Source organism: Chelmon rostratus, chromosome 1 (assembly GCF_017976325.1).
Source record: "Chelmon rostratus isolate fCheRos1 chromosome 1, fCheRos1.pri, whole genome shotgun sequence".
NCBI classification, from domain to species: domain Eukaryota; kingdom Metazoa; phylum Chordata; class Actinopteri; order Chaetodontiformes; family Chaetodontidae; genus Chelmon; species Chelmon rostratus.
Genome location: NC_055658.1, coordinates 28612331 through 28639938, shown reverse-complemented (window position 1 = coordinate 28639938; position 27608 = coordinate 28612331). Strand labels below are relative to the sequence as shown.

The following is a 27608-nucleotide window of genomic DNA, read 5'->3' as shown; positions in this document are numbered from 1 at the left end:
CAGGCCAAACATGTTGCACAAACAGGGATAAAGTGTCTGCTTGTCAGCAAGGCAAACTGTGTGCTTCACCTTCAAGTGAGCCTTTGACTTCAGGCTGAGTGGGTCATTGTGACTTTGACAAAATGTCGGAGGAAATGTGTGTGTTTGACCTCCAGCATGTGGAGTTCAGTCTCTCACTGTACAGCTTATTGAGAGGTCCCATTGCCATTCTGATGAATTTAAAAAGGTATAATTTCCAGCATGTGTACAATTAATTTCTTCATGCTATCAAACACTATCAGAATTAAGAATTTATAATAAGTTCTTCTAAAAATGCATTTCTAAGCCAATGTGCATTTTAAACAATTCTGATCACATACTTCCAACCTTCCAAGGCTTTGTTCAAAGCCTTAGAGACACTTTAACTTTTCTGTCATCATGGATTAAGAAATCACTATGAAAGGACTTTGTGTTGGAATAAATTTAATGCCACCAAAAAAGTGTGCGCTACACATCTTAGGAGTTGCTTCAAAAAACAGACGTTATAATACGTATTTACAGCGAAAGATGGAGTCAAACAAAACCTCCTTAACATCTTAATATTTACAGTTAAAGTTCTAGACATTTCTAACAACAGTGTTCTGTTCTATTTTTTGTAATCAGCCATATGCATCCAATCACTGAACAACCGCTTGGGGAAAAAGCAAGCGATGACACTTAAAAGTAAAACGAAGCAAAAATTTTTTATTATTCTAAAGCTCAAATATTCTAATCTTTGGATCGCAGGCGGCAAATTTATCAGGGATTATTCCTATTGGGCTATTTAATATGCAAATATCTTTAAGAAGTAATAATTCCAGCATTTAAAAAGGAAGAAAAGCACACTAATCCAGCATATTACAAGTGACATAATCCAAATTGTTCAATAAATGTCATTGTGGTTATGATTAAATTATAATTGCACCCTAATAATTTGTAGTAAGATCAGATATAATACAAAAATGCTCTGACAGCCAAAAAGATGCATAGTTTAACATCGTGGTCCCTTCACTGTTCCGACAGCCAGGCAAAATCTTCATGTGTACAGCGACTTAAGGCTTTCTGCGTCTGCATGAAAGAAAAGAGAAAAGCACAAACTTTCATGACAATCGAAGGCAACAAGCTGTGAATGTGAATGTTGTCATCAATACAACACAGTCAACAGTGCATACACGCAAACGTGCACGCACAGGCTTTTATTTGCTTACTTTTGATACCCATGGCCTGCACTTGTGCCTGCCACTGGAGCCTAACAGAAGGAAAAGGTGACTGTAAATTACATGAATTAAATGTTAACTGAACACTAAAATGACCAGAAAGAATAAAAATAGTTTAACAGTAATTCTGTATTTTTCTGTTGCATCTTGGTTTAATTATGAATTTACCCGGTTTTCTATGTCCTCCATTGGAGCTGGTCCTTCTCCAGACCCTGATCGCCTCTTGCGACTGAAACAAAAAAGGCATTTTGTCAGTTCTCTGGACAAAACATAAAAAGGATTCCCCCACCTTGGACTTTATCTTACTAAAATGACTCAAAATAGATGTAATTAGATTTTGTTGATATTTATCATGTAGAGCTAAAGGCTACATTAATTATCGACTTTAAAATGTGGGTGTAAACATGAACTTTACAACATTTTACCAGTTCACTATCAGAAACCTTTAATTTCCAGTTAAAAAGGTTGGGCTGATTAACAAAAGCGAGAGAGACAAACAACCCTTTTTCCAGTTTCTTTCAATCTGTGCATTTCAGCTGCAGATGCTATTTTGTGCACTGTGCGAAATTTGTGTTTAAATAAATAAAAATAAAATTAAAAGCACATTTAAAAAAAAGTCTGTGCTAGACCGCTCTGCTAAAAGTTATTACACTGGCTCTGTGGCAGTGTTGTCAATAGTTTTGTTGTTGCTTTTGATTCTTCCCTATCTTCCTCCTGCTGAAAATTGTAAAAGTATGCAGTACTTCAACACATTTTTATAGTCATTCATTCACAAATACAATATACAAGTTGCTTTTAACTTTACATTTAAGGCATGGTTGGACTTCTAATCATGACATGATGCTGGCAAATATATTAAAACGACAAGAATCACTGAGTGACAGAATGAAAAACTGCTACTGTGATATAATTTCATATTGCTCTGTACACATACATAGCACAATATCACCACCTGTAGTATAAACACAAATACTTCACCTCGATGCTGTTGGGCACTCCTGTTTTAACGTCTCAATGTCTGTAAACTGCACAGCTTGTCCTCCGCCTCTCGTTTTAAAAACATTGCCCTAAGGGGAAAAAAAAAACCTCACACAAACGTCTTAAGGAAAATACAGGAAGACCCAATCAACACGGTAAAACTGTCCCATTAATATCTAAAACAGGACCCCAACGAGAAATCAAACAAAATGTGATTAAAAAACATATTCATGCAAGACCCTAAATGATCAGAAGTCTGAAATTGAGCAATTATGTAACTTTACCTTGATCAATTTGGTCTCGATCTCCCCGTCAGAGGCAAGCTCTTGATGTCTAAGCACATACTTGTGGCATTTAGAAAGAGCTTTCTCGTTCGGGGTCGACACCTTGATTGCATTGGGTATGATTGGCTGCATCACAGTGTCTAGGTCCAAATTAGAGTGTGGTTTGTGGTCTACCCATTTCTCCCCACCCGCAGAGTGTGAGCGCCTGTGCATTGGATGAACTGGCGGAGCCATCTGGTGATCCCGGTGTGAGAAAGACAAAGCAGGAAGTTATTCACATGTGACACCAGCAGGGATCATTCAAACTTTGTCAGGGTTAGCAGGTCGATCATTAAAGGGTGTTAGCTTGTATTGAAAATAAATGTACGACTGGAAGTCCGAGAGGGACACAGGGTGTGTCCCATGGAGAAGATTTTTTCTTTTTAATATTCCTTTTTACATTTCTGGGTAGAAGGTTTTTCTTATTTTCTTTTCTTTTCTCTATTTTAGTCCTCAAATAACATCCAATATTCTGGCCTTCCAGTAATACATATTTTCATGAAGTAACTAAAATACACTGCAGTGAGAACAGCCCAGTAGAGTGAGTAAGAATTAACATGCAAAGCAGGAAAAGTAGAGTTGAAATATGTATGGCAATCAAGGCAACATGCAAACGGAATACAGACGTGGTTTGTGAATCAGGTCTAAGGAGTGTTCAAAGCACATCTGACTGATAAAGGCTTTTAACATCTTTTTGTTTTTAAAATGCCAACTGATGGAATCAAGTCTTCACATCATCACAGAGCTCAAACTATTCTAAAATTATTTTGTTTGGTCCCAACATACTGACTTCAGGTCAATGAAGAACTCCACTATTATTCTATTACTTGATTATCAATTTAAACTTTTGGTCCATGGTCCACTGTGGATTGAAGATATCATTTCTGCACGGCAGTGATTAAAGCCTGATAATCAGACTGGATTACTGTTTCGTTTCACTTCATTAATCATAAATTATTTTAATTACTGAGGAAAAAACAAAATAAAATAAATCTGAGATGTTGGCTGCAATTCCAAAGTCTGGAACCAGGCTAGGTGAAAGTATAATTTTACACTGCAAATAAATCACAGGCCGGATTCAGACCGTGACTTAAAGACCAAACACTCGCACATGTGTCCATATTGCAAGAAGCCAAGTAGCTCCGTATGGAACGGCAGGTTTTAATTTGGTGGTTCAGTCCCCGTGTGTATATTCATTGTACTTCTAACTCTGGTCCAATGAGTCAAGTCAAGGTTGTAGTTCATTTGTACACTCTCATATGTGGGCACCCAAATCCCGGCGATATGTCTTTCAATCCCAGCTGCTAATTCTAAACAAATATGCATAACTATTCCTCTGTGGCACAAAGACAAGATGGTCAGTTTGCTTTTTGTGGGACACTCAAGATGCTTGTGCAAGTTGAATTTAACCATAATCATCCTTGTTGAGTGCCACATCAAATCACTCATATACAGACTAACAGCTGTAAGTTACGTCCAGTGATATTTTTAGTATCGTTATGTGTGTTTCCTTGTCCATTTCAGGTTTATTTTTTTACGTATACCTGTTTAAAAAATATGCAACATTCTACATCAGCCTTTTAAAATGTGCAATGCTGCTGCTGCTGCTGCTGCTGCTGTTTCTCCTACATGGCAGCTTTTGGTACAAACAGGTATTCGTGTGCATGTCTTTTTTAGTGGTCATAGTCCGTTTCTGTGATTGTAAGTGGTGCTACTGAAATGTGTGACGATAAACAAGGAAAAAACACATCTAGAGAGCACTAGAGAGCAAGAAGCAACAAAAAGAACTATGAACATGATGTAACTCATCGTAAGCGACAAGATGCAAAACAAGAGGATTCACAAGCATGACAGACCAGTCTGCCCTATAGTCTGGATAAGAGAAACTCCAGCCTACACTGATGTCGCACTTCTACTTGATGCATTTCTAAACAAGCAGACGTCTACCTATGACATTCTGAGTGAAGTTTTACACCAAAGCAAGGCTTACACTACAAGCTTGCAGAGAAAAACTAAAAATAATCTTAAGGGTCTAGGTTCTCACACACACTAACCCTTGTGTACACTAGGTCTAGCCCATAGACAAGAGTCGGAGCAGGGGCCTCAGTCTCTGGGGCCCAGCGCTGGCCTCTCCTGCGACCCACACTGCTGGTGCTGTGGCACGGGGCGGGAGTCCGGCTCCTGTGCTGGGGAGTCCCAGGTTGCCTAGCCTGGCTGCTTGAGCCAACAGGGAACCTCTGCTCCCAATCAGAGATGCAGGAGGCTACTGAAGGATAGGCTGAAGAGGAGGAGGGGGAGGAGGAGGTGGAGGTGGAGGTGGGGTAAGGGTCCTGAACTGCCCTAACACTGGCTTGATTTTGGTGGAAAGGAGTTTGGCTGAAGTCCTGAAAAGTGACGAGGGAATGAGGCCAAGCATTGTGGATGTTAGGGACTCCGGATGACCACAAATGCACAACAGGGTAATATCGTAAAGATGCTGCTGTGTACAGTAAGCACAGAAATCTTACAATTCATGTTTAAAATCATCAAAATAATAATTAGTAGCATGCAAAATTAATTTCCATGTTAAAGTTTCATGAGGGAGTGCACACTGATGGAGCAGGCAGGAACAGTTACAGAGTAAATAACTCACAGGGAGTGGCGACGGTGACGCAGACCTCTTCTGGGCGATGTTGCGATCTCTCTCCCTTGTGGGTCTCTCAGGCCTCTCTGGACGCTCAATGGGACAGCCGCTGCCCCCGGCGCCGCCACTGCTCTCTGTCACTATGGCCTTGAGCTGCTTCAACTTTTCATCCTTCACCCACAACTTGTTCTGCATCTCCAGCTGCTTGGCGTTCACTCGCCTCTCCTAATGAGAAAACACCAGCAGTAGACAATTTAAAGCAGACTCAGCATTTAATCCTACAAAATAAAGTTTTCAGAAGTATCGTGAATATTACCAAAAACACAGTTCTTGCACTATAGACAATATATGAATTATATCCGATGAAGGTTTGCGGAGCCAAAAATAGCAAATAGGGTACAAGGGTACATTAAATTCAGAATAAAGATATATTTACAGAAATCAATTAATGTGCAAGGACAAACATACATATACAGCTTCACTGACGTAAATCATTGAAGTGCAAGCCCTCGATATACAAAACAAATATTACCGAATAGTAGGGCCACTGTCAGTAACTCGACTTACACACTCCTTCTCCCACTTGAGTTTCGTGTCTGTCACCATGCCCTGCATGCGCTGCTCCATGCGCCTTCTCTCTGACAGCTCTCTCTGCAGCCTTTGCTCCCGAGTCTCCAGCTCCTGCTCAAGTGAGCGTTTGTCCTGCTCATACATGCCTGTTGTCTTTTGCAAGATATCGACCTGAAGATAAGAACCAGCAGTGTGAGGAAGAAAAGTGAATTCGCATATCTTTACTTTCAAAGGCGTCTTTAAAATGTTGTAAATCAAACGTAGAAAAGAGTAGGATAAGTGTGCGAAGTGACGGAGACAGCACCTTGTATTCCAGCGTTTTGGATTTTTTCTCTAATCGTTCTATCTCCATCTTCTGGTTGATGATGACTTTGTCTTTCTCGCTCAGTTTGCTTCGTTGATCGTGAAGGAAGGTCTCCTTTGCATTGAGCTGACTTTCACACTGCTGAAGCATGGACATCAGTGTGCTGGCTACATGAGGACAAACACATTAATGTAAGCTGTTAATCATTTGGCTTGAAATGTTGCTTTTCCCTGGAGACAAAAACAAAATACAACCAGTGACACACAAGCTAGCTAGCTAGCTAAATAAATAAATCACAATCTGTCAACTCCGTTAGAACAGGGGGTCAGCTGCCATTCTAAATAACTGAAAGGCTCACCAGCAGATGATAAGCTGATTTGAATAAATATTCCCTTTCAAAAATTAATGATGCATCATGTGCTGAATAAATTAAATAATTTATACCCATTCATACCTAAAATCAGTAATGAAGTAGGCTCTCTATACTTCAGATAACTATTTGTGGTATAGAAAGTGGGCCTGTACCAGTTTTGTTGAACTTCTCTGTCATCATCTGACGGATACGATGCCGCCTTTCCAGCACCTCAATCAGGCGGGGCAACGTCTGATCATCGGCTGGGTCCACCAGCTCACAGGGAGGCAGGGCTGGAAGGCTTTCTATGAGCTGATTCAGAACATCTGGGTCATCTAATACATGAATAAGTCAAGGAAAAGTTAGTGTGGAACTAGTAACATACAGAAAATAACAGCTACATTTCTGGATAATGTGCCAGGAGTACAAACTTGAGGTGATTTACCGGCATTAATTGGACCTGCTCGCTCTGCCAGGCGACGTGACAGCTCATCTTTGAAGGCCTGGTTCCTTTGTCTGCGTCCTGCAGCAAGGCCACAGATTGGCCGGTCGACCGGCCGTGCCACCTCCACCTCCTGGGTCATCTCTGCAAAGCGCATCACCAGCTGCACCACATACAGTGGAATACTGTTAGAAAAACACTCCCCAATTTCCTTATAGCACCCAGTAACACCAAATCAGATGCTGATGTTTTGAAACTCAGCTGTGAACTTGAGTTGAGTTTCAAAGAGTCACTAGTAATCTTGGAGGAAATCTGTGTATTTGGTGGATTTGACAACAAGCCAGCCAGCAGTTGCAATGACAGTTCAGACTTCACACAAAGGATAAGAGGATTCTTTCTGGGAAAGCAAGTGAGATTAAAGAAAGAAGATTTTATGTTCAAGCAAAATACAAAGTCTTACCATAGTTTCATCATAATCATCAGCCTTTGGGTTGACACATACAATCATCCTGACTTTTCCTTCTCCATCAAAGTAGTTTTTAAACAGATGTGTAACTTTAGAGTCCCTGTATGGCACCATCTGGAAGAAAATAAAGGCTCTGTGAAACTGCACCTACTGGAAAATTGACAGGAATGAATATTTATAATATTACTCTATGTAAAATGGAGCAACAGTAAAATATCAACCTTATTTGTTCCACACATCTGGTTTTCACGTAGGACTTCCATACACGTGCGCAGTGTCATCAGAGACTGGTTAATATTACCTGTCAATGAGACAATGCTAGAGATGTTTAGTGTCTCAACCAACATATTACTTAACACACTAAAAATCAACAAATCCACAAAAATGCCTGTAGATGGATTTAGAGAGGATCCGCAGTAAAAAAAATAAAAAAATAAAAAATGAACTGACCGGCTTCACGGAGGCGGCTTCCCTCTGCTCTGGTTCTGCTGGTGCGCTCACTGCCTGCCAGGTCTACCAGACACAGCTGGCTCACATTCACCTGGTTTTTGTCCTGCAATTCAATAACACACTGTTAGTATCACCAAACGTCGGCTTCTTCTTGGCACATGATGTGAACCTGCTTTTTGTCGCAGCCTGATAAGCATAAATTGAAAAGTAAATTCACTGCCTTTCTTTGAATAAATATTCATCATAAAAACAAACAGATTACACATTGTTACATGCAAAAAAAAAAGGAAAAAAAGACAAAACATTTATCAATATGTAACTTTGGGGCTGCGTGTCACCTGTAGAATGTGGTCCCCGTCAGCATCAAGTGGAGCCTGGGCCAACTTCACTGTGAACACACTGTGGGAGCGACTGGATTCACGGTTGAGTTGAGTATTCGCTATCCTCCTTTTCTTTTGTCCTGGAGACAGAGCAGAGCATCATTAATACATCGTGTATTAAATAATGGGAACTGGAAGCTACATCTCAAAGGTGGAGGTGAGGCGAGGGGTGTTCGGTTGGTTGCAATTTGCAACCTCACCACTAAATGCCACTAAATCCTATACACTGGTCCTTCAAAATATTTTGATGGTTTCCATAATGAGAGGATACAAATGTTCAGAATAAAAACACAGCTTAAATAGGTTTAAGAGCACACGTAATAACAGAAAGGAGAGAAAGACATTACCACTCACCCTTCCAAAACACTTCAAAAGCCTCCTCCGTCGATTTGACCTCGACTTCTGTGCATCCAGCCACATACATGTTATGATTCTGGTCCTCACGGAGAATCTTGGATTGAGGTGGTCTGAAACGAGTGGATGAAAACAAATCGATACACACCAACTATATAACACAATGTGTCACTTTAGTAAGACAAGCTGCAAACAAGCTGTTAAAATGACAAATAATTCATGTTAGCATCAAAGTTAAAATAAAATTCAATGTAGGGAGACTGACAAACACATTCAGGGGAACAGACACATGCACACAAACTTGAGCCATTCAGGGACATTAGTGCCTCCACAATAACAGCAGGAAGCCAATCCTTGAAGACGACAGCCACAAAAATGACACAAAGCTAATAAGCTACACCTATGCTAGTTGAGGGGCTTTGGATTAATGGGATGGAAATGCACTGATGACCTATGCACTATATAAGCTATGAATAAACAGAGGACTGTGAACTGTACTTTTACTGGTCACATACATGAACTCATTGTTCCGTACAGGCATGCCTCCACCAAGCCACCTAACAAAAACAGGATTTTTAAAAGTGCATCTTGTCAACACAGAAACAACTACAACGTAAACAAATTCTATATCTCATTGAACTTATTCGGGACATACATAGAACACAGGCAATGTGCTTGTATTTTAGTCGGGCGTGGTTTCTCATCTTCTGGAAAAACATTTGTAGTGCATATTAGTTGGGTGTAGCTGTGTGTGTGCGATTGGGTAGCTGCGCGACTCAATTTGTGGCACCACAAATAACCTAGACTCAAATAAGCTTTGGCCAGGCAACCCTTCAACACAACATTGTGTTTCAAAAAGAATAGACTGATTTGAAATCCTGTCTCTTACTTTGGTCTGATTGGGTCAAATGGAGCATCTTCGAGGAGATCATAGATATAGTTGTTATAGACCTCGATGTAGGACACAAAGATGCTGTAACAACAGTCTTCATCCACATTCTCAGATTTACACGCCTCCTCTGAGCTGATCATATCTGCAAACTCTGGGTCAGCCTTCAGTCTAAAACAAAAAGAAAAGGGAACATGACGAACAGCAGGGTAGGCACAATCATGAAATTTTAGCTAACAATTACCATGCAAATAATTGCAATTAACGATTTGTCCCTTTCTGTTAAATTTATGCAACTATTAGAGTAAAAGCCTAATCACAGTTTAATATACATAGACCATTTGAGGAAGAACAGCCATTTATTGTCATTGAACATTGGAACATGTAAATAAAAATAACATTTTTGTTTGCCTGTTATGATTTCTAAACCTCAAACTGTGGAAAATGACATGGAAATAGTTAAAGAAATAGAACATTTCTTCTGCTCTTTTTTACCAGTAAATGGAAGTTATCATAACAATTATGCAAAACAAGTGTGGTCAGCTCAAATAATCCTGACCAGGCGGCTACGCAATAACCGTGACAGGCTTAATGAACAGCAGTAAAAATGTGCTTTAAGTAGTACTTCTGAACACCATAGATAAAAAAGTGAAATAAAATTGCTCGTGGCTACCTGGAAGATGGCGTTTTAGGCACTGATTGCTGGCTGTCTCGCTTCTGTCTCTCCAGGAGAGCATCAACTTGACTCTGGATCTCCATCCCATTTTTATCATCGGGTTTAAACACCTGAAAAAGATTTAAAACATTTCAAGTAAATGTCCCACCGTTCTCCAAAAATATTATCCAGTGTTAGAGACCAATGAGTCAAAACATTAATAAAAATCTTACAAATCTTTTGGCCTGAAAGGGGCCGATGCTGTTGAAAAGCATGTCTAGAGAACGGGGGAGGAGTCCACCTTCCCCAGGTGAGCCAGTCATGGTGAAGGTCTTGCCACTTCCAGTAACACCATATGTAAACAGCAGACCTGTGAACAAGTAACATCACAATTACATCACCTCATTTCACACAGAGGATTAGAGTTGATCAGTCAGTGACATACAGTATTACATATAAGATTTGCGACCAACAGAAAAAAAATCCAAAGGCTTCAATGTAAAACCATATAAAAGCTACAGAAAAATGCCATTTTTACATCTGAGAATCTGGAATTTGAGACTGTTTGACATTTTTGCTTGTTTTCAACTAATTTTCTGTTTAGTAACTAATCCTTTCAGCACCAGAGTCAATAAATGGTCCATTTATAAAATTCTGCACATCATCACATCATAATTCATGGCTTGAAAACCCTTTAACTCACTTACCATTCTTACAGTGGATGAGGTCCTCTACCAGTGGCTTGGCAACATCCTCAAACAGCTCCATTTGAGTGGTATTAATACCAAATACTTTTTTAAAGGAGTACTGTGTCTAAAGGAACAACAATGAAAAAAACATAAGGTGAATGTGATGGCATTCAGTTGAAAATGGATAATCAGAGCTATTTTTATTACCATAATGTATTTCTGTTATTGTCTAAGTCTGACGTCTTTACAGAATATAACTAGGACCAAACCTCCTACATGGATTTCTTTTGTTCACTACTGCTGTGTGAGTTGTTTTCTTTGGTGAAAAACAACAGAAAATATATTACTGGTGGTGTCAGATATTTTTTTTCTGTTTACATGCTTGTTTGGAAAATAGCTCTTGAGCGAGATGTCAGGAGGGAACAAAAACAAAAGAGACGGTCAATTTGCTTTACATGATCCGCTAACCGCGACATACTCACCTCTTTGTATTCCCCATTGCGGTTGGCTTTAAGGCCATCAGGAGCATGTAACTGAATAGTGGAACTGCTGATCATCTCAATACAACACTCCTCATCTTCTGCTCCAAGTGGACGTATACGGCAGTATACCTGCATTGAGAAAATGCAATACGTTTTCTATCAGTTTGGGGCCACTTATCTGAATTTGAAGTCTGTCCATAAGACGTCACAGCTGGAGGACCTACATTCAAATAAACTTAAACTAAGTGCAACATCACAAAGACTATAAACCCAGTAATCATCATCATCCATCATTCAGCAATCATAGAAATTCGTAGAAAACCTTTTTGTACCTTGCAATTACCTTGATTCCTTTGCATTGTGCTAGTCTAGTGATTTTACATATTATTATTATGCTATTTACAACACAGGGTAGCACAATTAAATGCACAAGCTGGATTGCAATAAAAAAAAATGAGACGCTGTGTAAAACATAAATAAAACAAAATGTGATAATTTACTAATCCTTTTTGACATATACCCAATTGAAGATAGAGTTAATTTTTAAATGACTGCTTTGTTGGAATCAGGGTTGTAAGTCGTAGCTCCTTCATGTTACATGTAGATCATATGTACAAATACTTTAATTTAGAATACAATAAAATAAAACAATATACAGTTTCATTCAGTGGCATGGAAACGTTTGGGTAGCTTTGGTCAAAATTTACTGTGAATAATTAAGCAAGTGAAAGATGACCTGATTTCCAAACGTCATCACAGTTAAAGATGACACATTTCTTTAATATTGCAAGAGAGATTACTTTTTATTTTTATCTTTTATGGTTTCAAAACATCAAAAATGGAAAAGGGCCAGAAGCAAAAGTTTTGGCACCCTGTATGGTCAGTACCTATTAAAACTCCCTTTGGCAACTATCACAGCTTGTTAACTTTATATTTGTAGCCATCTAGGAGTCTTTCAATACTTGTTTGAATTTAGGCTTCTAGTTGTATGAGATTCTTGGGCCGTCTTGCATTCGCTGCTCTTTTGAGGTATATCTGAGAATTTCAATGATGTTTAGGTCGGGGGATCATGAGGGCCATGGTAAAACCTTCATCTTGTGCCACTTGAGGTAGTCCATTGTGGATTTTTGGGGTGTGTTAAGGATCATCTTCAGCTTTTTTTTTTTTTTTTTTTTTAAACAGATGGTGTGATGTTTGCTCCCAGAATTTGACGGTATTTAACTGAATCCATTCTTCCCTCTTCCAGTGAAACATTCCCCATGCCACTGGCTGCTACACAACAATCAACCCCTGGACTTTACAGATGAAGAGATATTCTTTTCATGAAGCTCTGCACCCTATTTTCTCCAAACATAACTGTGCTCATTGCAGTCAGAAAGTTCTATTTCAATTCAATCTGCTTTGCGGAGCAGCTGCTGATTGTTGGGGCAAGGTTTGAGGAGTCACAGTATATAACAAGCTAACAAGTTTGCTTCACCTGGCCTCTCCTAATGATGAGCAAACCATAGCCCTAACAAACTAATCAAGGTCTGAGACCTTGGTAGAGGTTATTTTGGACTCCATAACTTTTTTGTTCAAAATTGCACAAAACAAAAATAATACACTGATCTTGCTTACAAAGTTGAACATCTTTATGACTTATGGAGATCAGTACATCTTCTACTCACTAAACCATTTACAGTAACAGAATTTTTTCATGCCACTGTATAAACATATGTACACACCCAGAAAGTAATAATTGTGCGGTGTAATTTTTGAATTTGTATCTGGGGGAATGCAAACAACAGCGACAAGAGGCATCTTAGCATTGAAAAAATGGCATCTGGGAAAGATTATCCATTAGCTTTGACTACGTTTGAGCACCAAGCATCACTGATGATTAAATGCAGCTGTGGAGTGATATTGTTTCAGTTTAAAGAATACCAAGTAAAATTTTTAACTTACTCCAACAGGATCTTTCTCTATGTTGGATGCCTTTTTTGGGCCGGGCCTCCGAGGAGTCTTCCCTTTGCTGAGTGATAAAGCAATGGAGAATCAATGTCAAACACACAAAAAGAATTTGCATTTTTACATGCCACTTAACAACCAAGATAATTCACCCAAGTAACACTACACAACACCTGAACATCATCTGGCTCACACTCTGAGGTCAAATTCATCAACAAGGTGTTGGGTGGTGTTGAGGTCAGGGCTGTGTGAAAGTCAGTCAAGCTCATCAAAACCAAACTTTCTTTATGTGAATTGTCAGGTAGAGACAGCAAAGGCCTTTCCTTAAAATTGGAAACAGACATCTGGTCTTAAATGGAGCTGAGGGTCCAAGGCCAAACTGTGAAAGACACCAAATCAGACCAAGAGTACGTGCGCGTATACACAACTATATGGCAAAAGTGTCTCCATTATTTTGGTATATAGTGTATTTTTCTCTGATGCAGTATCTGCCTAATCCCCTCTGTAGCTTAACCTCAGGTACGCTAACTAATGTTAGCTACATTAGCTCAGGTATCACTTGCTAACGTCAAATCACAGGTGAGTGACAACAAAAATATGAACTTAACATTGTATTTGCTAGCTGACGTTAGACTCACCAAATTTATTACGTTATTGTCGTTTTCACAGAGAAATGACGTTAACACCGATCTGTGATAGCTTTAGTTGAACCGTTAAAAAGGAACTCCAACACCAGTACTAACCAGGTAAGCAGCGTTCGCTGGCTAAAAGCTAACGTTAGCCAACCAACCGTAGGTTAACGTTACGAACGTAAGCCTCCTCCTTATCTTGACTCGTCTTTTTTTAGGGAACATCCGCTAGCAGGTTGCGGTAGTTGAATTGGTCATTTTCTTAAGTTCTAACACACGTTGTTAGTAAGTGTAAAAGTCGGTAATACTCACCCGGGTCTCTGCATTGTTGGTGTTGTTACACTCCTCTGCACCGCACACAAGAGCGCCTCTTCTCGATTTGAAAAATTCCCTCTTGTGAAACGTTTTTCCGACTTCCTGATATTTCAACCAATCACAGTGCAGACACGGTGTTCAGACGCGGAAGTCCCGCCCCCAGCACCTCATTCTGTGTTTTATAGTCAGTGGAGATAACTGCCTGGATCAGGCCTCTGAGTTTACACCGTAAACTCTGCAATATATCCTCTAAACAATGTTCTGGAAATATTAAGGCGAGTAGTACTGCTCATGCTGTGGTCTAAACAAAGAAGCAATATTTTAAATGAACGTTAATTCCTTACCTTTGATAAAATAACTCAGGGATAGAATAACTGAAGGTCCACTAATTGGTATTATTAGTGTCCACTACTAGTTATGTTAGTAAGCTACTCAGATATTTAAATTATGTTATCTTATCTTTATGAAAATATTATTTAGGGCAGCTGGTAAAGCGATTATGCTGTATGTCTGATATTTGACAATGGACTGCAGTGTAATGAATTCAACTGAGTATTTTCGGCAAATTCTAGAGAAAACTGGTCAGAAACAAATCTTACCTTTAGTCTGTCTAAATGATATTCTTAATGTAGCTAAACTGGCAAATAAAAAGGCACTTCAAAGAAGTGAAATTTGCCTCCATTTTTTCCTTGTCTCATATTTCAATTTATAAACAGTGCCTTGCATTATCCTGTATCATTATAAATTATGATAGAAATTCATGGCACTATGTTCCTCTTCTTGTTCTTATACATGTATATGATACATTGTGCATTTATGTTCATGACTGCTTTAATTGACTTTAACAATGAATTGATACTGTTACAAGACAAAACCTAAATTAATTAGCTGGATTGTTTTAATCTTTAAAAATGGTTTAAAGAAACTGGACATACTTGATCATTTACACAGTAGCTCCTACTAAGATTTAGAATGACATGTGGGCAGATTTGGTTAATATTTATTTGAAAAATCAGAATAAATAACATTGTACATAAATACTCAGTTTGCATCACGGGAACGGAGTGATGTGTCACACAGGTCAACCGGAACAGAAACAGCATCCTTTTAAGGGAAATACATGATTCTGAAAATGTTTCACCTGTATTGCATAACTTATATTAAGAGTAACTGAACTTGCCATTACGCAGGCAGCTCAAACTCATGAGCAAAACATTTTTCTTCCCTTATAACTCTTTTGTCTTGACATGTTTGATGTGAGTGATGTACAGTCCCACGGCTTTTACTGAACATGAGCAATCCAATAGGCTGTGTGAAAGCACTCTCGAAACGCAGCACTACAATTTCAAATTGAACATGAAATCAGCATTTTGAATTGTACAGTTTTTGGTTCCCTGCAGCTCTTCATACCCCACATGTGTGGAAATCAGAATTGAGCAAAAGATAGTTTCATAAATACATAAAGCACTGTCCCATCATGTAGCTAACCCGCTACATTCGTAGCTTTTTGCAGGAACAAGTTTCCTCAGAAACATTTAGATTCATTACATATTATGGTAACAAACATTTTGTTTAATTTCCATTGTATGTTAGTGCAATGTGTGCCCTTATTTTCAGTGTACCCACAGATTTAACAGCAGTCATCACAGTGATGTCTGAAGGCCAAAAACCACCATGAGTTCAGTGCAGACTGCAAGTTATGATTCACTTCAACATTACTTCAGCTCCTTGTAGCTCAGGAGTGGTCATTACAATGTTTCTGTATCACCCATAACACACTCTTTTTATATCTCTGTATTGTGACCAGCTGGGATCCCTCAGCTGTGACTTATGAAGCCAGAGATTTAGCAGTGGGGGCAGACTTTGGGTAAGGTTTTCTTTGGACCTTTATCATTTTTCTTTTCTGGGTAGACTGGGGCAAAGAGAAGAGGTAGACTGAAGAGCAGGATGATAATCAAATTCACCACCACACAAAGCATCGCTGCACCCACTGAGTTGGCAAAGGTGATGGATATGGAGCGCTCGAGGAGCCACGAGCGCCGCGTCACCATGTCCTGTTCAATGGCCTTCATCTGGAAGTGGGTGCCGAGGATGCCGCACACATGGAAGAGTTGATGGCTGTGACCTGCAGAGGGAGCAGTCGAGTTGTGTTTGAGCTCGGGCAGAAGTCACGTGTCACAGTGGAAAAAGAAGGAGTACATTCAAGCCCTCATAATTGAGCGAATGAGTCACACTGCCAGATGAATTAAACAGGATGGGAAAACTTTGGTGGCGGTTATGCATTAGCTTCATTTCACAATGGTTAACTCAAATGAGAATACGCTAACTGTTATTGTGAATCCAGTGTTTATTTGCAGGAGTCTAAGATGTGAAATGTGACGTCCAACAGTGAGCTGTAAAAAAACACTGCATTTACAAGTCAACTTATTGATCAGGAAATATTTTTTCCCCAATACTGTAGGTGCACTTGAATGCATCATTATGGCAAACCTTTCACTGCTCCACTTTTTTTAATTAGTTGCAGCATTCTTTACAGAAATATGAAAGTTTTCAGCACACATTTTGTACATAAGTATACAACATAAGTATATTGATATCATCTTTCAGCCATCTTTGAACTCAGTGTTTCTCTCAGTTTTATCCCAAATGGTGAAAGAGACCTATTCATTGCATATAATGAGGGTGTAAGGTTGGTGCTGAGTAGTCTGTGATATCTTGGCCTCTCTCTTCTGAAGCTTACACTGCATATTGTACTACATCATTTTATTCAATAAGTCACCACTAATTTGTTATAAGTAGGTAATTGGGTGTCATTTAAGGCATGTTTGTGAGGAAGAAATGCAAAATGAATGAAACTGTACATAAAATCCGTATTCAGCATGACTGCAACATAACTGACTTTACAATATAGCAGCCACTCAAAGACTTTGCTAAATTTACTGGTACTTGCAAAAATTGAGAAAACTCTGCAGAACTGAGGGGAACAGCAGAGTTAGGTGATAATTCTCTGTAGGTTCTGGTCGGCACACTGGCCAATCAAACCACTGCTTAACATGCTAATGACAACAGCAGCTACTCCTCGGCCCAGTCTTACCTATGTAGTCGAAGCTGCCAGGTGCCAGGCGCTCAGGTAAATGTGTGGCAAACAGAAAGCCTGTGAGGAAAGCCAAGGCGATGTGGTTGTAGTGGAGGACGTTGGTATCATTGTCTGTACAGCCTTCCCCTACACAAAGAAACACCTGCGGATACGACACACAGAACAACTTCAATAGATTATACTGCTTTCACTTCACCTTCAAATTTCTTCATGAGGCATGAACTTCTTTACTGAGGGTCTGTTAGTGTAGCTGCTGGGTGACTCCAACATGAGACTGTGGTTTCAGTCTCAAGAGTGAATGTGTAAACTTTTTTTAATGTAAGATTTTAACAACAGGACATCTGTAGCTTGGAAAAACCTCTCTGCATAAATCAAGGTCAAAAAAGTCATAGGGGATCGGCCAAACTGTACATCCAAAAGTTTTGTTCACCTTTTAAAAGAAAGTCTTTGATGCATCCTGCTGTAAACCCAGTGCTTCATCATAAATCTGTTCTCCACCTTCAATAAAATGATTCATTTCTTTTATGATATAATAAAATGTTTTGTAACTCTCAATCTTACAGCACAGGTGATTTGATCCTGTTTAACGTTTGACACTTCATTTTCTTTTTCCTTTTTTTTTTTTTTTAAAAGGTGCATTAGAGGAGGAAACACTGACTGGTTCATCGTCATGTGTCTTCAGTAGAAAACTGACCTTTTATAAATAAACTGCTAAACGTTTCTTATTATGTAACAAGTATGTTCAGAAATTAACTTAATATATCATTTAGCTGCCATTTCTAGAAACAAATTCAGGTGAGAAGTCCTTTGTGCATCAACTGCTTTTGTCTGTATGTACCGCACACCACATTCACCTCCTACAGAAACAAAGCAAAAGCTGGATCATATCGTATCAAAACTTGTGTAACGTTTACAACGTGCATTTAAAAGACATGCTTAACAACTGTTTATTATTACTCTCAATCATATCAGAGCTGAGATAACCCTCGTCACAGACAGTAACGCAAAGTAATATTTCTGAAAGTGTGAGCAATATATTCAGTGTTATCTCTTTTTACTTCTTAGGACACTCACACACACTCACACACTCTTCTGTGACCTTTCAGTTGTGTCTTATGTGAAGACACAGATGTGTGAAGGGCACAGACGGAGCCCTACCCGGTAGAACAGAGGAATGTTGTCGAACAGGTAGGGGTAGGCAAAGGCAAGAACACGGAGATATTTGCTGTACTTTGGACTTTGGCATTCAGGAAATCTGAAATAAAAGCAGCAAGGCGATACTTTCAATAATGACAAACAATATTTACAGTATTTTGACTGAATATTCTTACACCGTAACACACCTGTGGATGAAGATATGTGGAAACTTATTCTATAGCATCGCCACTGGTAATGCCATGATTGTGTAAGAGATTATGTGAATAATTTAATACCACACTACCATAACATTGACATACTAACAGAATTATAATTGAATTACAAGCCACACGTGTGTAGTAATCCACGTGGGTACTGTTTAAATGTCATGTCATCGTTAATCAGCACAGTGTACCTGCTGAAAATCGAGTGTGCCAGAGCACTTCAGCTTTGATTTCATTTTCTGAGTTAAAGTGAGAGAGTCTGATTGTTACACAACATGTTCTGCCACTCTTTGTCCACTCCTCTAACCTGCTCAGCTGAAACTACAATCAGAGTAAATCACTGTTTAGGGTTGGTCCCTGCAGTCACAGTAAGGTAACACCCATTGTATTAAACAGCGAGTTGCTCAATTCTGCTTTAAAATCCCAGTCACCAGTGTGTGTAGGTGAAGTCTGTCTGAAGGCTTTCAAAGGAAAATCACCCATTTTTAAAGGATTAAATTGCTTTCATCTCTTGCTACCATCATGTGAGGCACAATAAACATAATTTCAGATTGAATAGGGAAGCTGATTTGGAGGCGAAATAAACATAATGTTAGATGAAGTGAAGCAATAGAGAGACAGATTCAGAGCAAACACGGTCTTTACCTCTTTGCGATGTCACTATTATATTGCTGAAATGGTAAGCCAAGCCTTAGCAGAGGGGAGAGATGAGTGAAAGAACAAAAATTAGCCACACCAAGCCGACATTAACCCGGTACACGAAGAGATAACGGCGCTAACAATATGACAACTGTTGTAAATGTAAGCGGTGGGACAGTGCTGCATTGATACAGATCCGGTTCTAAAGCTGTTTCTCCTCAAGGACAAAGGTCAAACAAACTTTTAAGACGTCTCATTTCACTTTATTGGCTCACTGGATGATTCAGATTTTTCTGAAAACCTCGCCCCCCCATTGTGCTCACTGTACATGCCGACCAGTTATCAGGCTGTTCGGCAGGATTTATTGTGCACATTACAAATCTCACACTGTCATGGATCAGGACTAGACTCTTTATTACCAGGTTAAACCGTGATGTGGGAATAAAAGCAGCACAGAACAGATACAGTTAGTTATTTCGTAGAAATTGAAATATTTGCTCTGGAAAGGATTTATACTGTACATTACATGTACTGCACATACATTTAGTTTTAGCTGGGAGAAATGAATTTTATCAGCGTACCTGGAGTAGCAGGCCACGGCGGTGCAGATGACAGTGTTGAGCACAGCGATGGGGATGTAGCACTCGTGGAAGAAGCTGTCCACCCACTTGTCCGGGAAAACATAAGCTGAGTAGCTGACTGCTGACCCTGCAGCAGGACACAGACGATGCAAAGCTGTAAACTTTGGACAAACCCCTGCCAATATAATGCCATCCAATACAACGACTGCCGCAAAGATCACAACAAAGAGTCAATCAGTACCTAAAGCTGAACATCAAAGCGTCACAAACAGAATTTACTGCAGGGCTGTCTTATTTCATAGAGTCAGATTGTGAACAATTACAGAAGAACATATCATAATATTATAAACAGTCACATGCAAAGTGTCATTGAAGCTGTAGGATTAATTCAAGTCAGTCTGATGTCACATTATCTTTATTATTACTTTTTCTTCACTTTATTTATAATAGATTCAGTTAAATGTATTGTTGGTTGCAACCCTATACAACACATTTTTAAAACACTCCTTTTTTGCATGAGTGCATCATGCACACTCACCCAGGCTGTAGAGACTGAGGGCGCCGTAGTCGAAGAAGAAGCAGATGTGGCGTGCCCGGGGTGACATGCTGCTGAAGGTGTGAGCGCAGCTCGATGCCAGCGGATAAACGCAGCAGGACAGCAGGAAGACCACCAGAGGCCAGGTGAAGGAGTCCTGCCATGCTGTCTGAATCAGCACCACTGTCACTAGCTTCCAAAGGAAGTACCTGCCCGGAGAAACGGTTCATGCTGAGTTGATTCGACTGGAGTCGACGCAGCAGTGCATTTGATAATATTTTCTGCTGAATAACGAGATCAGAGTTAAGTTGAGTCATCTAATAAAAGAGGGTAACACAACTGGAATTAATTACTCTAATTAGCAGAGTCTTCAGTCACACTTCATAATCTGAATCACTTAGTCTTGGAGCCTGATCACTATATCAACAGTAAAATAAATGGCACCACACAGAAGAAGGAGCAGCAGAAGAGAGTCTAAACATACAGAGGGCGTGTCTGAAGTGTCAAAACACACAGATACTTCCACACAGAACATGAATGTATAAAGTTAGCATAAATCACATGCTTTGACCTTCCCAGTCTTCACGTATCATGACTGAACACCTTTGAGATCTTTATGTCGCTTTTTCTTTTAAATGATCACCCATCTGTACTTTTATACAGTTAAAGTGAACATATGTAGCCTCTAAGCAACATTAATAATTATGTGTTAGTAAAAAATAGGAACATCTTTACAAGGGGTGGATGGAAGAGGAAGACACTGTTCAGTGGACCGACAAAACACCGCTTCAGTACGGAGTTACTGCATTTTCTAGCAGCCAAAGCTAAAATGAGCAGACATCTCAGCAGTTAAGGAGCAAGATAATAATATAGATAAGGTTATTAACAAATTTTAGCTTTATTGATAGGCATGTTTCTAACCTATGGACAGAGCCATACCAGATGCCCCCCCGTTACCAGTCTGTATGCTAAGCTAACTGCTGCCTCCCAGCTCCAGCTCTGTATTTCATGCAGACATTAGCATCATGCAGCTCAGTAGGAATGCAAACAAGCATATTTCCCAAAATGTCAGGTTTTTTTAACTAATGAAAACTACCTGGAACATGTGAACAGCTCCATTCTGTGACGTGAAAAATAACACAGAAAGAGACGTATGAGAAAAACCTGAAAGTAACAGAAATGCATAAAACCTCCTGTTATCATGCAAACATTGTGATAGAGATGTTTCTCTATATACAGTATATCTATCTCTGTACACACACACAGAGATATAAAGAGCTCATTCTAAGGTAGCCAAAAAACCTCCACAACAATTCTTATTTCCAGGTGATTATACACTAATGAAAACATAATGAGTATTATTTTCCATTTCTGCTAATAGATCTCCCTAAATCCTTCACACTGCACCTTTAAAAAGACACGCTCTGGGCTGGGCTCGTCATCCTTGTACCTTTCAGTGCCTGTCAGTGTAGGCAAAATCAAGATGTTCACGGTCAAGTATCCTGTTCATTTTCACTCAATTAAATCATGTATTTATCACCAACTGTCAGTTACATAACAGCTGTGCACAAAAAGCTTAATCTTATCAGGAGCAGGTAGTTTGCAGTTTGTATCTGTGAATCAGGTCCACCGTTTCCACGTCTCAGTGCACCTCATTAACTAATAAACATTATTTGTGCTTTTCCCCGTCACTGAGCAGTTTACTAATTGCAGCAGCTCCTACAATATGTACGCTTAAGCACAGATCTGCTCATTAGCGGCTGCCCTGCAGTTCTGTGCCAGGCCCCATGACTCAAACACCCATGTGCCCTTAGCATATCTTCAACACACACACACACACACACACTTGCTCCCTGGGCTGTGCAGTCAAAGCAATCTCAGCAGGGAGGAAGTGCAGCGTGGCTAGTGGGAGCAGTAACCTCTGGAGTAACTTCAAATCCAGACACAAACTCGCATGAACACAACACAATGACTGCATCGGTTACAGAGCCCTCACCAGTCCTGGACAGATTTAACCTGCACCAACCTACACTGCAAAATGAAGAAATGAGGCAACAAGCTGCAAAGTTTCAACTCAGTTCAAAAAGTTGCTGTTTGTTGAACCAAACAGGTTGGTGGTTACATCACTTCCTTGCATCAACGTAAACTTTTCTGTTTAGATGACTTGAAAGTTTAAAAGTACACAGACTTAAGACTTTAAGTTGCTCCAACAAGTGTTTAGTCATGTTGTCAATAGTTGTTAGACCAGATTTCCAGTTTGTTTGTAAAGCAGTGTCAGCTTTGATTCCCCCACGCACGGCATAGCACGCATGAGGCTGAAATCTGTTCCAGAACTTTCCTCAAATTAGCAAAAACAAGGCTTTCTGGAGATTTTTAAAGCAAATATAACACATGTTTGGCCGTGTGCTAGTAAGCTAAAAAAAAAAAAAAAAAGTTACTGCACCTAACCAATCAGCTGCATCAAATAATCAGTTTTATCAGGACAAAGCAGAGTGTAGAGTATGACGTGAATAAAGGATAAATTAGAGGAGTGCACTCAGTGGACTGAAGATCTCCAACAGGTGTGTCTGGAGCTTGTGGGTGGGGAAAAGGCCGTGCAGGGCAGGCTGTGTGTCCAGTGTTTGCATGACAATTATGGAATAAAGTGGAGGCAATATGCAGCTTACACAACACCAGCAATGCAAAATGTCACACCACGCAGCACAAACACAATTCCAAGGAGGAGCCAGTGAAGAGCCTTCAATGAAAAAGCTTTTTCAAAAACTGTGAATCACTGCAACCATGAGAGGTCCTCAAGCATACAGTCAGAAATGAGTAGAGAAAATATTAGGCCGATGGGTGCAGTAGGATGTGAGATGAGCTGAGGACAGACACGACCAAACGCACCAAAAGCCACAGGGTTAGGAACCGTACTGTACCATCAGGTGGACTCTTGCCTTGTAAAAGGCCTTTGGCAGGGAGATGCTGTGAGACTGCAGGAGGTCTGTGAGACCAACGTGGTTGCTGGGATGTACGACTTCAAAACAAACCTGTGTCTATGTGCAGTCCTTCTCGTGTTACTACAGTCAGTGCAGACTGATGGCTGTGAGTGAGTGATTTGGCCCACAGTATCCTGTGCCAACTCCACAACACCTTTATTACAATATAAAGTCCACTGCTCTCCTGGCTTCTATTTAACTCCTCGAGGAATGCATCTATGGTCATAAATATACACTGGGATGTATCCACTGACGTATAGTATGAATACTAAGCAGACAGATCCTGTAACTGTGGATATAAACAGTAAAAGTTAATGGAAGTCTTTAGTCATTAATGTGCCAGAACTGGCATAAATCCTCAGCCTGCGTGTGATAATAGATATAGAGCTCCAGCTTCAGAAAATGTCAGCCTGAAACACAACAACACAATGAAATTCTGGATTACTCTCTGACCTACAAGCTACACAAGCTGTGCAAGATTCCTTTTAACATCAAGTTGGCAAAAGAATGCTTATTAAGAAGCTGGCTGTGTTTGGTGAGGACAGATCCGAAATATCAGAAGATGTGAGAACTGAAGTTACTCGCTATGCTTCTGGAGTTGTGGTGCATGAGGTGCTGAGCCTTTTCCCTGAGTGAAATAAGACTGTGCTCGGTTGCTCAGCTGTGACCTCTTGCACATATCAAACCACTCGTCTCCAAAAACAACGGCATGTAAAGTCCTTCAGGTGTGTCACACCTAACACATGACAGGTAGCGAGCACGTGTTTACAATTCCTAAAACTGTGATTCATGGCAGCAAAAAAAAAAAAAAAAAAAAAAAAAAGAACGGCTTACCAGGTGGGCAGAAAGTGGGTCCAGATGTTGAGCGTCTCATTGGTCAGCTGGAAGAGGCTCAGGATGCAGTCAGTGGCCGAGCTGCGGGGGTGTCGGTAGCCGGAGATGATGCTGTCCTCATGGAAAACCTTGAGAGAGAGAAAGCTCAGCTTGAAAAGTTTGTGAAACCTTTTTTTCTCCTTTTGAACAAAGTAATAAAATGCACAAGACTCAGATTTTCAGTGGACCAAATGTTTCATGTAAAAACCTGTAGGCTTGTGACTCCGTGCACAAAATGAACACACTTTCCTTGACGTTTGCCTTCTTTAAAATAAGCAGGGGCGCTTTTAAAAACTTCCTGCCCAACACTCACCCTCCTGAGTGCAGCTCAGTCTGACTGTGTCGAAGCTCAAATGTCCCAAATGTGCAGAAAAGATCTATCTTACTTACTTTGGGCACTTGATTGATGGTGAAGACTCGTGGTAGTCTGAGGCTGAGCATGACTACGGCAAGGTGCTGCTGCTGCTGTCTGGGAGGAGAGCTCAACTGAGGCCGGCAGGGTGTGCCTCCGTCTTTATAAGGCTTGTGTTGCCATGCTGTCCTCAAGGTTTCTCCCCTTCACCTCCTCCCTCTTCATGCCCGGCGAGAATATCTAGCGTACCTGTGCCACTCCCCCTCCTGTCTCTCTGGAAGTGAGCGTATGTGCACACAGGTGTTTTCTCACACACACACAAAAGGCATGCACAATCACACACACACCAGGCGCTTGGCCACAACAAGATTTGTCTGTAAAGGAAGACTCGTTTTTCAAGATCAGACCAGAATCATGGCCACTCCTCCTGCATTCAGACTCAATCACAACATCTTAACATTCAAAGAAAAAGACAGCTGTTTCCAAAACAAAGCTCTTACTCCTGCAAACTGCATGTTGGTCTCACAAAGAAACGACGGTAAAGCGAATAAGGCCGTTTTCAGGAAAAAGAAATCTCCCTTAAATAACAAAAAAACAGCTGTGATAATCAGTAATGATCTGCAACTGCGCCCGTCTTAGCCATTTTCCTGCCAGAAACTGAGCTCAGAACTGAACTCAAGTGCTGCCTGACTCTCGGCCGGTCCAGATTAGGCTGACATCATGAATGAAGGGTGTGAATCGGCCCGGGTGAAAGGTCAACAGAGTTGGCCTCCTGGTTGAACTGACTTGTCACCGTCTGCCCTCAGAACGACGGCAGCCGTCACACCCCGCAGAGACGGGCGAGCCCGGTCGGCCAGAGCTCGCCGGGCTCGTTATCTTGTTTAAACTCTGAAGCAACGACAGCAAACACGGCTCACTGCAACCACAGAATGAGGACGGAGAAGTGCGAGAGGTTATTTGTGGTTTGACAGTTTGCTCCTGTTACAAATAAAAGAACAAGTCGACTGCGTTTTGCCGGTGTGATGTATTTTTGTAGTGTCGAGCTCAGCGGCCTGTAGCAAAACACCATGCTTGCTTGAGTTTAAACACAAAAGTTAATACTTCATCTCAAAGGCTTGATGGAAAACCCAAAGTGTTCGGGCTTTAAATGCCTGCTGCACAGTGCCAAGCTTCTGTTCACCTGTCTATTCAAATTAGACCAGGCATCATTAAAACATGCATCATGACCTTTTAACTCTCATTCTGTTCAAGTGCAATCTGCAAACCATCAGGCTTCGCTTTCATTACACCCACTTTCAGTAATCCACCATGTTGCATCGCGAACTGCAGTCACAACAGCTCAGTGTGATGAACTCGTACATGAGCTGCAGCAGAGCACCTGGGGATCTCATTGGGCTTTCTCCCAGAGGAGCAGCGCTGCAGTCAGAGTCAGAGCAACAAGGCGGGTTCACAGTCAGAAAGGAACAAAAGCAAACAGGGGATGCGTGTCTGACTGCAGGTCAGTTTGGTTTGGCTTGGAGTCAGTTAGCACAGTTAGCATGTGAGTGAATGTTTAAGTCATTAAGACCTGCCAGGTGCTGGGGGTTATGCCCCAAGAGAGGCGCAGGATAGAAAACAAGGTCAAGTGGCAACAAGTTATTTTTATATGATGAAAAAAAAGACAGGGGAGATGCAGCAGTCTCTGTCGAGTAGTTTTATAGTCAAACTTTAACTTTTCTTGTCTGCTTTAATATGTTGGTGGTGCCATTTATACTCAGCACAGGAGTAACTGAGCAGCAGGGTTAGGGTTTTCACCATCACTGCCACATCTCCAACTAATCTAACCGTGCTTGTTAACTGTTTGTCAGCCACAGGTCCATCTTATCTGCCCGGTTTGTTTGTGCCTTGCATGACGTCTCATTCTGGTTCAAGTAAAACCAGCAAAAGTGCTGGTGAGTTGAGTTATTGTTTATTGGTTCAGTTCTGCGTTCCAGTTAAGTTAATTATTTCCTGTCTTTGCTACTCACCATCCCCACTGTGTGCTCCACAGACCAGAGGAGGAGGAGCCAACCACTTCCTGTATTTATACACTGGGTGGTCATCAGTGATGTCACCAGGTGGGAGGGGTCAGTTAGGTAAAGTTATTTCTCTTGATTAGCTCTTCCTTCACTCCTGTGTTGTTTGACAGCGGTGTGGAATAATGCACCATGTTATATGTTTGCATTGTGATGAAGCTGCTATTTGTATGTTAAAATATAATACACAAAATAACTGGTAACTAAAGCTCTGCAATAAATGTAGTGGAGTAAAAGGTGAAATGTTGTGGACTAGAAGTGTTTTAAAGCCCAGACTGATTCAACTGTTTCAGGGTTATCACCTGATCAAATCCATTACACATAATCAACAGTAACTAGGAATTAATCTACATTCATATAAAATATTGACCAGCATCAATATGATGTTGATTGACCAGTTTAATGTCTACATGAGACATAAAGTAGCTGAGGACAAACCTGAATCAATGTTTGGACAGACATCATGAATGCAGATGTTTCTATACTGGACACAGCTGTGTTTCATGCAAATGATTCAAGTTCACAGACTTGGAGGATCTTCAACAAAGTGGATGAACATTATTAAAGGACACTTTTGTTAGTTTTTCTTTAATTTGTCACCGAGCTGTGTATTTCTGATGCAGCACCTTGTACCATTTAATCTCACCACCAGGTGGCAGTGCTTGCAAACAGAAGCCGCACAGGTCTGGGCGTGAACAGGTACTACAGTGGATAATGAAGATGTATGAGGAGTCAAACCACTGAAAGGTTTTTGTTCATGCTGTTCATTCATTCAGCCTGAATGGTTTTTTCAAGCTTTGTCCTCACATTTTATGTTTTGCCTTTGTTTTTTTGATGAATTCATTTATCACTCAGTGACCTTCGACGACAAAGCTGCGTCTTCTGTAACATCGCAGGAATGAAAGTGCATCACTGCAGGGACAGAAGGGTTTGTGCGCTTCTTTTATGGAGTTTTAATGAGAAAAAGTAACGAGTGTGCTTCAGGCCAAAGCCGTCCTCCTCCCTCAATGCAAGCCGAACGGAGCCTCCTGTGGGAAGCCCTGAATGTTTGTGTA

The 27608-nt window shown here is 40.5% G+C and overlaps 2 protein-coding genes across 5 annotated transcripts; both read right to left on the bottom strand.

The window, feature by feature from the left end:
- Positions 1-455: 455 nt before the first annotated feature.
- LOC121606818 (kinesin-like protein KIF23) lies at positions 456-14132 on the bottom strand. Of its 3 annotated transcripts, XM_041937384.1 has the most exons (23): positions 14081-14132; positions 13137-13203; positions 11193-11321; positions 10729-10834; positions 10255-10391; positions 10040-10152; positions 9367-9537; positions 8478-8590; positions 8082-8203; positions 7744-7846; positions 7515-7594; positions 7288-7407; positions 6831-6990; positions 6559-6720; positions 6034-6200; positions 5727-5900; positions 5169-5384; positions 4591-4920; positions 2498-2731; positions 2214-2302; positions 1404-1464; positions 1227-1267; positions 456-1086 (listed from the first exon to the last, which is right to left on the bottom strand). In XM_041937384.1, the coding sequence occupies exons 1-23, from the start codon at positions 14092-14094 to the stop codon at positions 1071-1073; spliced, it is 2925 nt and encodes a 974-aa protein (XP_041793318.1). In that variant the 5' UTR covers positions 14095-14132; the 3' UTR covers positions 456-1070. The 3 variants fall into 3 exon arrangements, with proteins under 3 accessions (XP_041793318.1, XP_041793328.1, XP_041793336.1); XM_041937394.1 differs by lacking the exon at positions 4591-4920; XM_041937402.1 differs by lacking the exons at positions 2498-2731; positions 4591-4920.
- Positions 14133-15037: 905 nt separating this feature from the next.
- Positions 15038-24786, bottom strand: paqr5b (progestin and adipoQ receptor family member Vb). Of its 2 annotated transcripts, XM_041937561.1 has the most exons (8): positions 24538-24779; positions 24109-24236; positions 20300-20505; positions 19762-19888; positions 19187-19231; positions 18339-18435; positions 17178-17322; positions 15040-16208 (listed from the first exon to the last, which is right to left on the bottom strand). In XM_041937561.1, the coding sequence occupies exons 1-8, from the start codon at positions 24586-24588 to the stop codon at positions 15928-15930; spliced, it is 1080 nt and encodes a 359-aa protein (XP_041793495.1). In that variant the 5' UTR covers positions 24589-24779; the 3' UTR covers positions 15040-15927. The 2 variants fall into 2 exon arrangements, with proteins under 2 accessions (XP_041793505.1, XP_041793495.1); XM_041937571.1 differs by lacking the exon at positions 19187-19231 and having other exon boundaries at positions 15038-16208; positions 24538-24786.
- Positions 24787-27608: the final 2822 nt, after the last annotated feature.

Bases quoted from the DNA above. Each gene is read 5' to 3' on its own strand.
- paqr5b (XM_041937561.1), bottom strand. From the start codon at position 24,588: ATGCTCAGCCTCAGACTACCACGAGTCTTCACCATCAATCAAGTGCCC. The intron at 18,436-19,186 runs GTAAAGACCGTG...CTTTTATTTCAG, and splicing joins AATAGTGACATCGCAAAGAG to ATTTCCTGAATGCCAAAGTC. The intron at 17,323-18,338 runs GTAGGGCTCCGT...TCGTATCCGCAG, and splicing joins ACATTCCTCTGTTCTACCGG to GTGTTTCTTTGTGTAGGGGA.
- LOC121606818 (XM_041937384.1), bottom strand. The intron at 2,303-2,497 runs GTAAAGTTACAT...TTTTCCCCTTAG, and splicing joins TCGAGACCAAATTGATCAAG to GGCAATGTTTTTAAAACGAG. The intron at 1,268-1,403 runs GTAAATTCATAA...TCCTTCTGTTAG, and splicing joins TGGAGGACATAGAAAACCGG to GCTCCAGTGGCAGGCACAAG.